At 45.9% G+C, this 16,924-nt stretch overlaps 2 protein-coding genes and 1 pseudogene across 6 annotated transcripts in view; 1 reads left to right on the top strand and 2 right to left on the bottom strand.

Moving 5' to 3' along the window:
- The window catches only part of TMEM132C (transmembrane protein 132C), a 382,473-nt gene that overhangs the window by 18,167 nt on the left and 347,382 nt on the right, over positions 1–16,924 (bottom strand). Inside the window, exon 5 of the mRNA XM_082418219.1 lies at positions 14,307–14,450. Within this exon, the coding sequence (XP_082274345.1) occupies positions 14,307–14,450 (144 nt within the window). The remainder of the gene's footprint in view (positions 1–14,306; positions 14,451–16,924) is intronic.
- SLC15A4 (solute carrier family 15 member 4) overlaps positions 1–16,924 on the top strand; it is a 186,729-nt gene that overhangs the window by 109,170 nt on the left and 60,635 nt on the right. For 2 of the 4 annotated variants that reach the window (XM_082418268.1, XM_082418258.1), the window contains exon 8: positions 16,224–16,328. The exons of 1 other annotated variant lie outside the window; for it this stretch is intronic. In XM_082418268.1, the coding sequence (XP_082274394.1) occupies positions 16,224–16,328 (105 nt within the window). Of the gene's footprint in view, positions 1–16,223; positions 16,846–16,924 lie in introns of those variants that run through there. One more of the 4 variants, XM_082418267.1, reaches the window with a different exon arrangement.
- Positions 112–2,200, bottom strand: LOC309640083 (sterol carrier protein 2 pseudogene; annotated as a pseudogene). The gene has a single exon. The product of its transcript is annotated as a sterol carrier protein 2 pseudogene (transcript).

Genomic DNA, 16,924 nt, shown 5'->3' with positions numbered 1-16,924 from the left:
CCTGTGTTCAGCTAGAGACGTTTTCTCCCAAGCCTTGATCATATTTCTTTGATTTGGGAAGAAAATACCGTTTTGATGGCATGAAATGCAAAACTTTAAAGTTTTTAAAAAAAAAAAAAAATCCCAGTATAGAATTTTAAAAATTATCAATGGAAAATAGATTAAGGTCATTAAGTGCACAACACTAATTACTGGCCAGCTACTGGTGTTCTGTTTCTTCCCTAGTTCTCCCAAGGAAAACTTAAATTGAATCTTCAGCAGAATAATTCTCAAATATACTTTATAAGCAAAATAAGAGCTTTTGTCTACATTTTGGGATTTTGCTATTCCTAATTTTATTCTAAAACTCAATTTTACCCCAAACCATAATTACCATATTAACTTTATAATGCACAGTTGTATGCAATTCAGCAAAGCAGTAGTACACCATCAGGTTCTAAAACAGGATTGGTCACACCCATATAAAAACAAATCTCATGCTATTTGCCAATGCGTACTTTCAATCTAAGTTCTGACAATGAAATATATGGATATATATCTATATATCTCATCTTGATTTTCAAAGGTAGGCAAAGGGAGTTCTTCACAGCTTAGCTTTGCCTGGCTGAAGCTGAAGATTTTGTAACTTCGTAGCCAGACCCATGTTGCCAGTGATTTTCAATTTGCCTTGAGAGAAGGACGACTGAGGATTTATTTTACCATCAAAGCCAGTGAGCCCGAGTCAGCCATTGTAATTGTGCAGTCGGCCTTCTTATCTGAGTTAGGGAGCTCTGATCCTTTGCCATTCTTCACGTCCACCACCCAGGTGGCTTCTTTACCTCCAGGGCCATCCTTCACCTTGAAGGCAAAAATACCACCGATTTTCTTCACAAACTGCTCCCCCCCTTCCTCTTCAAGCGTCTTCTCAATCCCCTTAAAGACTACATTTGCCTTAAATCCATCAACTGCAGAGCTGGTTGGAGCAGCCTCAATTTGATGAGTTCTAAAAGAACGGGCAGCTTCAGGAAAACCCATCTCGTATAGCATGACAACTACAGCTCCTACGGCGCTTAAATTATGCTGCAGAGCTGGATTCCTTTTACTTCTTTTTCTTCTCTGATTGCTGTGCCTACGACTTCCAAAACTATGTTGAATAAAAGTGGCGAGAGTGGACATCCCTGTCTTGTTTCCTTTAGGTCTTTAATCTAATGGTTCTCAACTGGGACCACTGTGTCCTCCAGGGGACATTGGACAATCTCTGGAGATCTTTTTGGTTGTCACAGCTAGGGAAGGAGGTTGTCACAATTTGAAGAAGGGCAACTGGCATCTAAGGGCAGAGGCAAAGGGTGCCGCCCAACACCCTACACTATCCTGCAGGATAGCCCCACAAATAGAATCAGCCGATCCCAAATGTCGACAGTGCCGCGGTTGGGAAAGCCTGTCTGTAAATTCTCAGAGACCCTTTCTCAGATATTTTTATGTAAAACTGCAACTCTTCCAAGACACCTGACCCTCTTCTTTGCTTTATTTTTCTCTTATCAGTTATTGCCATCTCATACACTATACATTTTACCTTTTTATTTTGGTTTTTATTTGTCTTCCCTCACCAGAACATAAAGTCCTAGGATGACAGGGATTTTTGTCTGTTTTGTTCACTGTTGTAACCCCTAGTGCCTGAAATGGCCCCTGGCACATAACAGGGGCTCATGAAATATATGTTGAAAAATGAATGAATGAATCAATCAATCAGAGCTTGTGGGTCCCATTTGACCTGCATGCTGTTTTTAAAACAGCAAATTAGTTACCAGCATTGGAAAACCATTGCATTCAATTTTGTTAGCAGCCTGAAGCCTGAAAGCATTTGAGTTCTCTACCGTGATGTCTTGCTGGTCTCAGAGACCAGACTGGGGAGTCTGGGGGGCGCTGCTGGGAGGGACAGTGGGCTGCAGCTGTCCTTGGAGGTATTGAAAGCCAGCCTCAAAGGTGCCCACACCCCGCAGCAGGCTCCCTCCCCTTCCGTCCTGCTTTCTCCCATCTTTCCCCATCTCACCACCCGTCATAGCTAACTGCCCAAACGTATTTATTTATTTTGCTATTATTCTCTTAATTTTAACTTTTGCACAATGTCCCCACTGGCAGTATGCCAAGTGTGACCCCTCCACCCACCAAGAGCCAGGCTGAGCATTCCTTGCTGGGGCAGGCTGCAGGGGTGGCTGCAGACCGCGCCCCTGGAGACTGTTTGGCAGGCTATTTCTTCATGCAAACTACTGGCGAACAACAGGAGGTTCTCTCAATGGAGAATTAAATGGCCAGAAACCATTTCAACATCCCCAGGGCAGAGTGTTGCCAAGGCAACCATGGCATGTGCCCTTGGTGGGGAAAAGGCGCTCAGGTACCTGGCTCCCCACTCTCTCCCTCAGGGGACACTCAGGGCTGCTCCTCCCACCTTGCACCTGACGCTCACCCACCCACCGCTCACACGTGGGAACATGCACGAGGAGCTGGACCCTCACTGGTGACTGCGTGTTTTGTAACAGCGACCAATGCTCTCTGAGGGCTTGCAGTAAAGCAGGGACCATTCTAAGAGGTAACGTGGGTCATTCACTGAATTCTCACCGTGAACATATGACAGGGCTACATTTTTAAAATCACATCCATATTCCAAATGAGGAAACAAAAGACAGAGAGGTGATGTAACTTGCCCGAGGTCACACAGCTGGTGGTCAGTGAGTCAGAACTTAAACACCATCGACCCCAGAGCTCTGCTCTTCACCATGGTGCCCACTGGTTCGGTGCTAATTGAGTTGTTGCCTTTGATTCTTACCCCTTTTCTTCTATGGTGGGAGAATGACTCTGTTTCCTATTGATGGCAAACTGGGCCATGTGACCGGCTGTGGCCAAGAGAATGCAGAGAAAGGTGACGACCAACCTCTCTCCCAGCTCAGGCTGAAGACCTGTTGTGTATTTCTGCCAGCCCTTGTGAACTTTGCCACCAGAGGAACTTAAAGTAGCTGAGACCTCTCAGCCCAGCCCTGGAATTAGGCACCTGGACAGATCATAGCCTGACCTGCAGGGAGGGGGTCCACCCCAGCCAGGCCCGCAGACCACCAGATGACCTGCAAACGCATAAGCAAGAGGACATGATCATCGCCTTCAACAACTGAATGTTGGGGTCATTTGTTACACAGCAGAGCTGACTGAGTTATTCTGCTAAGAGCTGGGGTGAAGAGGACGCTGCTGGTACCTATCAGGAGGGCTCATATTCCCTCTCCTGTCCTCCCCACTCCATTCCCCCTTTATCCTACCTCCTTTCTCTCCTCCTTAGGCAGTGGGGAGGACACGGCAGGGCTGGGAGGAAAGCAGGATTGGGAGAGCCCTGCTCCCAGGTGCAGGAAGGGCCCGCGGTTTCGGGAATTCTCCGAGTCAGGGCTTCTCATCCAGGGGCGGTGACTTCCGCCTGGCCCCAGCTTTGGGCTGGGAGAACGCTTTCCTTTGTCTGTGTCCTGTTCTCCCAAAGAACTTCTGGCTTATCTAGCATCTCACCCACAATTTGCACTCCCCCCGCAGCTGTCAGGAAGTTTTACGTTTGCAGGAGATCTGTTGCCATTTCAGCAGTTCCTTCACTACTAAAGTGTCTGACAGCTACTTTTCAGACATCTCTGGAAAAGAAGAAAAGGAAAAAGGGAGGGAAGGCAGGGCTAAGCAGTATTTCTGAGACAATGTCTCTGCTTTCCTCCTCTTTGCTTCCTGCCTCTCACTTACAGATGGCCAAACAGAAATCTGTTCTGTGATAAATCACACTTTATCCAGCTGACAATGCAAAATGCTGCCAGGACTTGGAGATGCCGAGAGGTTCTCAGCTCAGGGCTCTGGTCCACCCGGGAGCTGGTGACGCTCTAGGTCAGACGCGAGGGTCTGGCCCATGAGGGTCAATTGGACAGCAGGACTCCCGCCAGGGTGGTCAGGCCCAGAGGAAAGCGGATTTCCTCGCTGGAGGCTCCACGTGTGCGGCCAGGCTTGCATTTGAGTTGTGCCTGACCCCTCACTATACCTCATCTAGCAAACGAGGATTCCTTCTTTCTATAAATACTTCCTGCATTGCTATTTTGCACCAGGCGTTTTTCTAGGCACCGGAGATGCAGAAGTGAGTGATAAGGAGACTTCGTTAAGGAAGTTCCGTTTTGGGGAGTGTGGGGATAGACGGTAACAGGTCAACAATAAGGTAAATGTGGGCAATAAATGCCATGAGAAAAATAAAATAAGGGAACAAGCAGGAGAAGTGATGTCTAGACAGACCCTCCTATCAGGAAGGTGGCGGCTCTGAGATATTTGGGGGGAAGAAATTTCCAGGAAGGTGTTCTTATCTTCCTTATCTAGTATTTATTAAGTGCCTGCTGTGTGCCAGACTCTGTGCTAAGAGGACATAGGTACTGACTCCTTTTGTCTCCACTAAACCATTTTATGGGGGGGGGGAACTGAGGCACAGAGAGGTTGGCTAACTTGTCCAAGCTCACACAGCCAGTTGGATTGGACTTGGATCTGAAAGCAGTTCTCTAGCTCCAGAAACGTTCCCTTTAAAAAAAACTTTGCCAATTTAATTGGTGGAAAGTTATTTCAGTTCTTTTCATTTTGGAATTAAAAAGAAAGTTCTTGAGGTCTGTGATCAAGCCTTCTTTCTCTCTGTGACCTCTTGCAATTCCCAGATACTAATAGACAAGAATTTTATTAAACTGTCTTTCTTTCCTTCTCTTTTAAAAAGTTTGTCTCATATAATTATGCCCAATAACTTGTAGGAGATCAGGGCCTCATCTGCATCATCTCAGCACATACTGCTAAAAGGAAAATTAGACGCAACATAATTTTTTGGAAGAAAAAAAAGCTTTCTTTGATTTTTTAAAAACACCTTTATTGAGATATCTTTGACATATCAAAGTGTATCTATTTAAGATGCACAACTTGATGTTTTGATACATGTATCCACTGTGAAAAGATCACCACAATCAAGCTAAACAACTTATCCATCTCCTGACATAGTTACCATTGTCTGTGTGTACCTGTTGAGAAGATTTAATTTAGAATCTATTCCCTTCCCAAATTTCAAGTGTCCAGTACAGTAAACCCTGATCCTTTACTGCTCTCTTATACTATGCAAAGACCCTAACGTAGGAATATTTTGACCTGCTGCAGAAGCAGAAGGAAGGTTGGCAGATACAAGGTCAGAGAAGCCGGCTGGGGTGTGTCGGGCAGGGAGAGAAGAGCATCCCAGATTTGCTCTTACAGGAGAATTACACTGGAAAACCCACAAATACAGGAATTAGCCCAGTGCCTACACAACAGGCAGACAGGGAATCTGTGGAGGGCTGGGCAAGTGGAACATATTAGCCCCCAGAAGTGTGTAGACAAGGGGCTTTGACTTTTTCTGTCCTGAAGAGGAGAATGGGGTAGAAGCTTCCAGAATGACAGCCTTAAACAGCTCTGGCCCTCCTGTGTGTGCACAGTTCTCTCCAGTAGCTTGTGCCCTGGACCACCCGCTGCACCATCAGCCTGGCTTTCTCCCTAAAGATGTCACTTGAGATCCTAACGTCCTGGGACCCAGGACACAAGGCCTGGAGCTGTCCTGCTGAGCGGACTAGGTACCTCACAGCTTCTCTTTGAAACTCCAGCCTCGTAAGAGCTTCCCCACAACACGGAAGCCTTATTTCAAAAGCAGCCGCCGCCACCTGAACACTGGAGTGAGGAGGAAAGGGCTTAATTATAGAGGAAACCAGGCAGCAAGGATGGGAATGATCCAGCTACGTGGGTCAATTCGGGAGTTTGGGGAGGGATGTCGCCGGAGCCCCAGGATGAGACCTGCTGGCCATGACCACACCTGTCTTCCCTCGAGAGCTCAGGGGATCTGATGAAGCTGGAAAGCTAATGAGATTGAGTTTTGGAGTTAAGTCTGTTACATTGTTACATGTCAGGTATTTTCTCCTCTTCATTTTCCTTTTCTGATTTGGAATCACACACTAAGGTGTCAATTTGTCAATTTCCTTGTCAATTATCCTAGTGCTTTTTGCTGAGTAATCTGTCATTTTATTTTACTATTTTTTATTGGAGTAGAGTTGCTTTACAGTGTGGTGTTAGTTTCTGCCGTGCAGCGAACTGACTCGGCCACACGCAAACACACATCCCCTCCCTCTTGGACCTCCCTCCGCCAATCACAGGACCCCTCTCCTCCCGGAGAAAAAAATTTTTTTTGCCTGAGACCAAATCCTTGTTCTCAGATGGATTTCAGGTGAGAGGTCAAAGCAGGGCAGAAATGTTAATATCTGGCAGAAAAAGCTAAGGCAGGAGGAGAACTGTTTTCCAGATCTAAATCTGTCCCAAGGCCAACCAGATACGTGATTCCAGTCTGGACTTCTCTACCCTGTGCTTCATGGAGCTGGCCAGAAACTTCTTCAAATGCAAGAGCCATCTACACCCAGTTGCAGGATCCCTGGGGCTTCAAAACCTCTGTTCTCAGTTAAACAAATCCAGATGGAGCCTCCCTTGGCTCAAGTAAAATCTGACTCATAAATAAACGGTCTTATCTTTTGCAAAAGTCTTTTGTCAGAGCACAGTATTCTTGGGAGCTTAAGACAGAGGGTCAGAACAACCTGTTCTTTCTTGGCCAGTCCCAAGCATTCATTTCCGCCTATCAACCTAGGGGCGAACGCGTGGCTTAGTTCCTACCAGTTGCAGGCTCTGGGTCTTTGCTTCCCAAAGAACGTCTGTGATGATGGAAATGTCCTACACCTGTGCATCCAATGCCCTACCTGTGCGCTGTCCAACAGGGTAGCCATGAGCCACCTGTGTGGCCTGTCTCACCCTCTCTCTGAGGGTGACAACCGCAAATGTCTCCAGACATTGCCAAATGTCCCCTGGCAGCGATACCATCACCCCAGGGAGAGAACACCTGCTCTAGGTCTACCTGGAGAGTAAGAAGAGCTAACCGAATGCATCGTCCTACGTGCTTTACTTTTATAACTATGTTAAAACGCGCAACAATCTTACGAGGTTGGTATGAGTCTTACCCATTTTGCAAATGAATAAACTGAGGCTTGAAGAACTTGTCTGTGGCAGAGTGCAAGCTCTTAGACACGCTATTTCAACTGCTGGAGGGAATTTTGGCGCTAGAAGGAACTTTCATGGAAGGAACTTCCTTGCTTTACACTGGAGACCCCCCAGCCCAGAACTGGGGCACAACTGGGCAGTGTCACTCAGCCTAGCCTGATGCCCGGGACTCCTCTGCTGTCCTTGACTTTCTTTCATTCTTAGAACCAAAGGGCTCTTGAGGATAGAGACCTTTTGGCTTTTCTTCCAGAGCCTGTCTGATAGGAGAAGCAAAAATGAGCAGCTCTCTTCCCTCCTTGGGAAAACATTTGCCCATTTTCCCACTGGGCGAGGGGCTGCTGCACAGTGGGAATGAATCTCATGGGCTCTTTAAACACTTCAGGCTGTTATTAGAGAACTGAGCTCTCTCGAGGACTCAGGGCTGTGGAATCCACAGTAAATTCAGCGGGGAGAAAGCTTTGTGCTGAGGGGAGCCATTGCACAGGGAAAAACGACTGTTGCTTACGTGAGGTTGCTTTCCACGTACTAGCACTCCTTTGGTCAGCAGGGGAAGCAGGGCCCCGCTGGTTGCCCATATAACATTATTTTTAGCTCTGCACCGGAATCCATTAGCTGGAACTGTGCCCTGGAGGTCAGACAGGCTGCACTGGAAATTCAATAAATGAGCTTTCTTTAATGATGCTTTAAATCTCAGCATCCCCGCCCTGTCAGGGGGAGTGCCTAGCCTCTGTGGCCTCAGGAGCTTTGGGGAAAGCACAAGCAGGGCTGCAGTTCAGGGTAGGAGCCACCCAGGAAGTACAGGGTGGGGGTACCCTAGTGTCAGCCTGGTTAGGATGGGGGGCTGGAGAGAGCACTGTGAAAATCAGGGATACACAGTCAATAGCAGGCATTGATAGTCATTATTTTCCCTGCCACCAGCTGGCCCAAACGTCTCCTCCTCGGAGACCACCCTATCCAGAGTCACCCTTTATGCCCAGGCCACGCCCTAGCACAGCACCTGTTGCATCTCCTTGGCGGTCCTCGTCACCACCTATAATACGCTTATCTGTTATTGTCTGTTCCCTCCATGCCAGGCTCCGGGAGGGCAGGGGACATGTTCTATTTGTTGCCACGTCCCCAATACTGGAATGGTACCTAGAAAAAGGCCAATACATCTTTGTTGAATGAATCATTAGGTGGTTATGGAAAACACTGTATGTTGTCGAATCTAAGACGCCATCACTTCGTGGACCACAAGTGAGAAAACCTCTGCCAACTAATCGGTGCCGTGCCGTCCACTGCGTGGCTCATCTGTATTTCAAGGACGTTCAAGTGTGGATGAACGCGTATCGTAAGGACTCTGTGGTGATGGTTACTTGGATGTTGCAAGTGCTTGTGTCTGTTATTTATCTTCCCTCCTCATGCTGTTCCTGGGCTTCTGCTGGGCACATCACTGCCCTTCTCTGGGCTGTTGCTTTTTCATTCCTTGAACGTCAATCAACACAGACGCTGATGTTCGCGGGTCTCTCCACTCTCACGTTATTACTCCTATTGACCTAAACACCAACCACGCTGCAGACCAGACCCCTCTTCACTTGCGGTTCCTTCGCACCCCACACTGACGTAGCTTCATTTCCCAAATGCCCACCAGCCAGGGATATTCATGAAGCATCGCAAGGTGAGAGAAGGGAAAAGGCGGAAATGTGTACCTCATCTCTGCAAAACAAACCAGGACAGAAAAACCCTTCTGTGTGTGTGTTTATACATAAACACACACACAGACACTCTTGATGTGTCTGTGTTTATGATCACATGAGCACGGAGAAAAGTGTAGAAGGAGATCAGGTAGGTAATTAACACTGATTACCTGAGGGCTGGAAAGGTGTGCTGTAGCGTGTGTGTGTGTGTGTGTGTGTGTGTGTATGTATCTATAGATCTGCCAATTTAATTAAAAAAATTTTTCCCTTTATTTTTAATTGAAGTATAGTTGATTTACAATGTTGTGTTAGTTTCAGGTATACAGCAAAGTGATTCAATTATACATGTATATACAAATCTCTTATTTTTCAGATTAATTTCCATTATAGGTTACTATACGATATTGAATATAGTTCCCTGTGCTATACAATAGGTACTTGTTTATCTATTTTATATATAGTAGTGTGTAACTGTTAATCCCGAACTCCTAATTTATCCCTCCCCCCTTCCCCTTCGGTAACTTTAAGTTTGTCTTCTATGTCTGTGAGTCTATTTCTGTTCTGTAAATAAGTTCATTTGATCTGCCAATTTTAAAAGTCCATGGTTAAAAAAAACAGTTTGTATGATATGATCCCATGCTCATAAAATGACATCTCTCTACATGGTTATCCATAAAGTGTCAAAAGAGGTTATGTACAAAACGATCGCCAAACTTCTTTAGTAAGAGACCACATACTGTATGATTCCATTCATATGAAATGCCCCAAAAAAGGCAAACCCATAAAGATGGAAAGTAGATTAGTGTCTGCCCAGGGCTAGGGGTGGGAATGGAGATGAACAGTAAATGGGGTGACAAAAGTATTCCAAAACTGGGTCATGGTGATGGTTACCCAACTCAGTAAATTTCCTAAAACGTCGCTGAATCATACACTGGAAATAAGCTGCATCCAGTTCTAATTTTTAAATAACCCTGTGCTCACCACACAAAATACACCTGTAGACGGCCAGTCTGTAACCCCTGGCTTACCTAATAGGGTCATCAAGGGGATTACCTGACTCAGAGTTAAGTCCATTCCATGTGTTGGCTTCTAGGTTAAGTCCTTTACTTGATAAATGAAACTCACGAATCCTCACAATGACCTTTTGGAATTAGGTATGTGATTGTCTCCACGTTACTCAGGAGGACACCCAGGACGAGAGGGAATATATGAATTGCCCAAAGCTGCATAGCTTGGAAATGGCAAAGCCGAGAAGAACTTGCTGGAAGAAACTGCCCACGATCCTCTTGTGTTTCTCGACATCTTACAAACAGAGACTCGACTGTCTTTGTCTGAATGGTCTTTTCAAGGATGTTTATATAGTGAGAAGCCTCAGGAGAGAGAGACAGAGAGTTCCCTTCTGGAGCAAAAGGCAGGCAAGCTCGTGGCTCAGTAGAGCAGAGATACTGTCTCTGTCTGGGAGAAGGCGAGGCAGGCTTTCTGCCTATCTTAGCTCAGGCTGCGAGAGCAAAATACCGCAGGCTGGGGCCTAAACAACAGACATTTATTTCTCAGAGTTCTGGAGGTGGGGAAGTCCAGGATCAACGTGCAGGCACGGTCGAGTTTTGCTAAAAGCCCTCTTCCTGGCTTTCAGACAGCTGCCTTCTCGCGGTGTCCTTACGTGGCGGAGAGAGGGCAGGCTCTAGTCTCTTCGTCTTTTGAGAGCACTAATCCCACCATCCTCAGGATCTCATCTAACCCAAATCACCTCCCAAAGCCCTGCCCCTAGTGCCATCACATGGGGGATTGAAGCTTCAACACGTGAACTGTGGGAACACACAAACATTCAGTCCCTAACACTGCCTGTTAAAAAGACTCGGGGTCCTGAAGCCCAGGGTCCCTCTTCTGGAACACAGCCCACAGCACATGCAGTGTGGCATAACCCTGGGGGGATTGGAGCTTAGATGCAGGACGATGCAGATGCCCTGGCTGCCCTTTAGCCCTTTGACTCTGATCCAGGAGTCTCGTGTCTTCTGCCAGCAAACTGTGACAGGTTGATTTGTCAACCTGCACGTAGGGTGGAATCTCAGAGCCTTCAGAGGACTTTCCAGAGCTCAGGTCTGTCTAAATCCCAAACCTTATGAGCCTGTTGGAGGGTAGGCACGTATTAGGGGCCAATTCTCTCCCCCTTTCTTCTCACCATGGCACCCTAAGCTGTGCCAAACTAGCTCTTCAAGTATCGTTCACCTTGTTAGACCGCAAACCACAGGTTGTGTCTGGGTCCTGGGGAACGGGGTTCCCGTGTGCCTGCTCAGACATCCTTCCTTGGCTTCTGCTGACTCAAGACTTCCCCTTGCTTTGTCAACAGCCAGGGGTATCGACTCAGAATTCATTTCAGGGGGCGGTTTTTAGCTTGAATACATTCATTTCCCTAAAGATACTAATTACATTCCTGGAAATACTAGTAATGGGCTCCATGTCAAACCTATTTAAGAGCAGCTCAGGGCAGTTATGTGTACAACTGCAGTGAAATTTGTTTCTGGGTTTTTGTAGGCTGAAAGATGGACCTCTTTTTCTAGATGGACCTCTTTTTCTAGAGTCATCAGCGCCTGAGGTGTCCTTTCAAAGGGTCACACTTATCAAGGGTCCTGGCCCTTCGGGGGACTGCAAATCAGTAATAAATGCAAATGATCAGCAAGGACCTGGTATGTGACCACGGCTGGTCCAAACCAAGTGCCTCTTCCCCTTCCTCTCCTACCAAAGTTACCTTTCAGCCACAGGAAAGAGATCCCAGCCAGAAGCAGAGCAGAGATCCCTCAGAGCAGTGGTTCTCAATGGGGGTGATTTTGTCTACCAGGGGACATTTAGTGGTGTCTGGAGACATGTTTGTTTGTCACAACTTGGAGTGCTATGGGCATCTATTGGGAAGAAGCCAAAGATACTTCCAAACATCCTACGATGTGTGGCACAGTCCCCATAACAAAGAATTAGCTGGCGCAAAATATTAAGCGTGGTAAGGTCACAAAATCCTGCCTCCGAGCTTAGAACTTTGCTGCCCAATGCAGCACCCACGAGCCACACGTGGCTCTGGACCACTTGAAATGGGGCCGTGATGGAGGTGTGTTCTAACACACACTGATTGGAAAGACTTAGTGCCAAAAAGTATGAAATGTCCTATTAATCATTTTTACATTGACTACATGTTGAAATAAGCTTTTAAATAGAATGGGTTAAACATATGCCGTTAAAAAATCAGATTCACTTGTTTTGTTTTTTTCTTTTTCTGAATGTGACTCGAGAGGATTGAAGTTACCTGAGTGGCTCACATTGTACTTCTATTGGACAGTGCTGTTTAGAACTTCTTCCACCCCCTCTCCTCCCACAGGCTTTTTGGGTCTTCTGTAAAGCACTCTGGGCTCAGGGCTACCATCTGCCCATAAATCACTTTTGGTTTAGTTACAAAAAATAGTCCCTTCTTTGAGACGACACTCCCGACAGCCAAAAAATGACGGTCACAGGATATTGTTGGGACGCTTTACTGCGACCTCCTGGAAGGTCGGTGTAACAATTTAGACCGTGTGAACATGGCACCAAGTGCAGTGGACAATCTTGGCGGTGCTGGTTGCCATGTGTCCGTGCTGGGGGTGGGGTTTGCAGAGAAGGATTTTTTCCACCCCAATACTCCCCTTCAACGGTCTGTAAGGTCCTCTTCCATGCACACGTGTTGTTTTTAACCCCAGAGAGAAGACTCTGATTGCTATCTGTCAGACTTGATTTGGGGGGCGGGGACGGGGAAACATTATCTGGATGCTTTCTTTTGGATATTTATGTCTTTTTCTGGATATGTTCCTATTGATTTCAAAAAATATAGAGAAAGACCAAATGGTTAATTTCTGGCTTGGGAAAACCCTCACTGTCTTATTCTTTGAGCAAGTATTGTGGGTACATGATCATGGTACATGTTGGTGGGAAAGACCAAAAATTAGGGTCCTTCCCTCAAGACACTTAGTCTCCAGAGCAGGGATTTCTCTAGGCAAGCTTTTTCTTGGAAGGGCAAAATGGTAAGTATTTTAGACTTGCAGGCCATATGGTCTCTGTGGAAACTATTCAAAAGCAGCCACAGACAATACGGAAATAAATTTGAAAGAACGAAATTTTGCCATTCGCAGCAACATGGATGGAGGGCATGATGCTAAGTGAAGTAAGTCAGACAGAGACAAATATTGTGGGATACCACTCATACGTGGAATCGAAAAAATACAACAAACTAGTGAATATGACAAAAAAGAAGCAGACGCACAGATACAGAGAACAAACTAGTGGTTACCAGTGGGGAGAGGGAAGGGGGGCAGGGGCAATATAGGGGTAGAGGAAGAAAAACAGGATCATTCGGGGACTATATGAAATCATGTGGACTTCCCTGGTGGTGCAGTTGTTAATCCGCCTGCCAATTCAGGGGACACAGGTTCGAGCCCTGGTCCAGGAAGATCCCACACGCCGCAGAGCAACTAAACCCGCAAGCCACAACTACTGAGCCTGTGCTCTAGAGCCCACGAGCCACAACTACTGAGCCCGCGTGCCACAACTACTGAAGCCTGCGTGCCTACAGCCCATGCTCCACAGCAAGAGAAGCCACTGCAATGAGAAGCCCGTGCACTGCAATGAAGAGTAGCCCCTGCTCATCGCAACTAGAGAAAGCCCGTGCGCAGCAACGAAGACCCAATGCAGCCAAAAATAAATAAATAAATTTATAAAAAAAGAAATCATGTGTGAAACTTTTGAAAACTGTAAAGCATTATAGAATTCAAAGAATCATTCGATAAAAATTTTAAAAAAGAAATAGATTTGAGTGATCATATTCCAATAAAACTTTATTTATAAAGCAGGTGGTGGGCTGAATTTGGCCCAAAGTTCACAATTTTCCCTATAGAGCAGTCACAGCTGCCCCATGGGCCAGACCCATGCTGCCGATGTATTTTATATTTTATTTTTTGCCCATTGTAGTTTTTTTTTTTAAATTACCTTTGGTTGCCAACTTTGAAAAACAAGGTGACTTTTACCAAATTTGCAGCTTGTCTTGAAGACGTAGCAATCCCAAATTCACATTTATACACGCCACAACTGACAGGAGTCGACTACTGCTACCCTTCTAGAAATGGGTGTGTCTGATTTACCACTTCATTCACTTAAATTACCTGCTTGGTTACTGTAGGTATTGGGGGTTTGACCCATAGTGCATAGCTCTCTTGATGACAGCTAGGTTGGCATGATGTCAAATTAAGAGATGGAAATGGGAAAGTATAGTAAAGCCACTGGAAGCGTTGTGTACATAAACCAACCAACTGAACCCCTTATTTTACCAGGCTAAACTCTCTTAGTGAATGGGAGGCCCCCATGAAGTTTCCACCAGTTCAATCCAGACGGCTAACGGAATCACTTACTTTGCACTTTTTCTGGCCATGCCTCTCGGCTTGTGGGATCTTAGTTCCCCGACCAGGGATCGAACCCACGCCCTCGGCAGTGAAAGCGCCGAGCCCTAACCACTGGACCGCCAGGAACATCCCTGGAATCACTTACTTTGATGACTTCCTCATCTGTGGACTTGCATTCCACCGACTCCGAGATATCCGTCACGGCACTGGTCTCCTCCACGGAGACCACCCTGATGGGCATGGCAACTGTCTTTCCCGTGAGGATGGCGGTGTTCAGAATCTCAGTGTCCTGCCGGAAGAACCAGATATAGCTGGGTCAAGGGAGCTATTCAGTTCTCTCCGACCCTAGGGGAAGCCCTCCAAGGTGTGTGCCAGGCTGTCTTTGTTTAGACAAGACATGCAGCACTTACCTTAGGGACCTGGGCAAAGGAGTCATTTTTGAACAATTTCCCAAGAGCGTTTCACAATTTACTTTTAGTTTATTTGTGATCATCTTCCTAGTTTTCAACAACAACAATCCAAAAATATGTATTCTTTTTCTTTATTGCAGAGACCAAGTAAAAGTTACACATCAGTTAGGTTTGGGTTGTAAGCAACAGAAATTGACTGGCTAGTTTGAGCAGGAAGGCACTCTGGTAGCTTGAATAACCAAGGTGCCCACGTTCTAATCTCTGGAACCTGTGCATCTGTTGCCTTACATGGTAAAAGGGACTTTGCAGTTGTGATTAAGCTAAGGATCCTGAGATGAAAAGATTACTCCGGGTTACCTGGGGTGGACCCAACGTAACCATAAGAGTTCCTTGAAGAGGTAGCCATGGGGGTCAAATGAAGAGAAGAAGATGCAGAGCTGGAAGCAGAGTGATGTGACCATGACCTGGGAGATGTGGGCGGCTTCTAGAAGCTGGAAAAAGAAGAGATTTCTCCCTAAAGCCTCCAGAAGGAAGACACATTAATTTTAGCCCCAGAAGACTCATTTCTGACTTCCAACTTCCAGAACTGTAATGTACTAAATTTGTGTTCATCTGTTAGAGCGGTAACAGGAAACGAATTCAGGTTCTTAGTGGATAGATCCTGGGCTACTCCCGGGATCAAAGGAAAAGATGAAGAAGCCTTTGGAAAGGCAGGACCAAGAAGAGCTTCCAGGATGTTGAAAAGAGGAAAGGATGGGCAAGTCTCTCTAGAGTGAAGTGGAGTGAATCGCTTCAACCATTTCTATCCTTGAGTGACTCTGCTTATGATTTAAATTTTCTGGAGGGAGAGTCTGATTGGCCTTATCATGGTGCCCATCCATTATCCAGGGAAGGATGGGGCCACTTTGATTGACATGCCTACCAAGACTGATTCCAATTGGAAAAGGGCAGTCTTAAAAAGAAATCAGAACTGTGTTATCAGAAGAAGATAGAAGGTATAGATGCCCATCAGGCAAACAAGAGCAAAAAGATACTCATTACAAAACCAATCAAAGAGTTAGGTAATTTTTACCCCCAAATGCCTGTGATCACTACTACACCTTGGCAATGGGCTTCACTGTCTTGTGTAGCCAACCAAACTGTCTTCCTCTGTTGACCCACTGTGGCCCATTCCATCAGAGGTCTGGGGACTTTGGTTTATCCTGTTCATACTGACTTCGTGCAAAATGATAAGCATCACACCTCTCATGTGTGTTATGATTTGCAAAGTGATGAACAAAATGCCTTCTCTTTTGAATTTGTAGGCACTCCCTGCTTGCACTTTCGTAATCCTTTTCTTTATGGTCAAATGAAGATGAAAAAGGGTCTGTGGCTTTGGGACATCTATTGGCACCTTTAACCACTGGGTCAACTTCTCCCCAAGTCCCTCTCCAGAACTGCTGCTCAACTTTGAAGCCAGAGATGCAAGGAAAGAGATTTTCCCAGTTCTTCCTCCAGGGAAGCAACTGACACAGAAACAACCTTTTGCATTAACCAAGAGCATAGCTGAAAGAGTCATCCGTTATAAGGAGAGCGCAAGCCTCTCTCCGATGCTGGTGCCCGTCAGCCAGCAGTTCAATAACCCTCTGCCATGTCTTCTCTTGGGTCCACAGGCTTCCTGGAGCTGGAGCTGCCATCTGGGCAGTGTCCACATTGGCTATTACAGATGCTAAGAATACTGCAGAAATCCCCCAAGTCCATTTTCAGGTTCATTACAGGTAATGCGTTCGGAGTTCAGTCTTAACATTTTCTTTCTGAGAATGGTCTTCGGCTAATGGCTTCATTAAAGCAGCAAACTCCCTCATGTACTAATTGTGATTAGCTTTCTAATGGTCATTGCAGTCTCTCTCTCTCTCTCTCACACACACATCCTCTTTTACCTAACACTTCTTATTCCTAGACTGAATTACATCAAGATTAAGACTGGTGACTCATTAGATATTTTTCACTGACCAAGATCAATTTCAGGAGGAGAAATTAACAGTCATAGAAATGCCAAATGGGTGAAGAATGCATTGATCTTCCGGATAACCTGGCTAAGCCACAAGGATGAAGTTCCCTGTATTTAAAAATTCCTTCCTTTTCAATCTAAAGAAAGGATACAGATGAACTTATTTACAAAACAGAAACAGATTCACAGACTTAGAGAACGAACTTCCCCCCCTTCCAGGGGGAAGGGACAGATTGGGAGTTTGGGATTGACACTCACACACTACTGTATTTAAAATAGATAACCAACAAGGACCTACTGTATAGCACAGGGAAATCTGATCAATATTCCTTAATAACCTAAATGGGAAAAGAATTTGAAAAA

This window comes from Balaenoptera physalus (genome assembly GCF_965194825.1).
Source record: "Balaenoptera physalus genome assembly, chromosome: 12".
NCBI lineage: Eukaryota > Metazoa > Chordata > Mammalia > Artiodactyla > Balaenopteridae > Balaenoptera > Balaenoptera physalus.
Note: the sequence above shows the minus strand (reverse complement) of the source record. Positions and strands in the feature narration are given on the sequence as shown.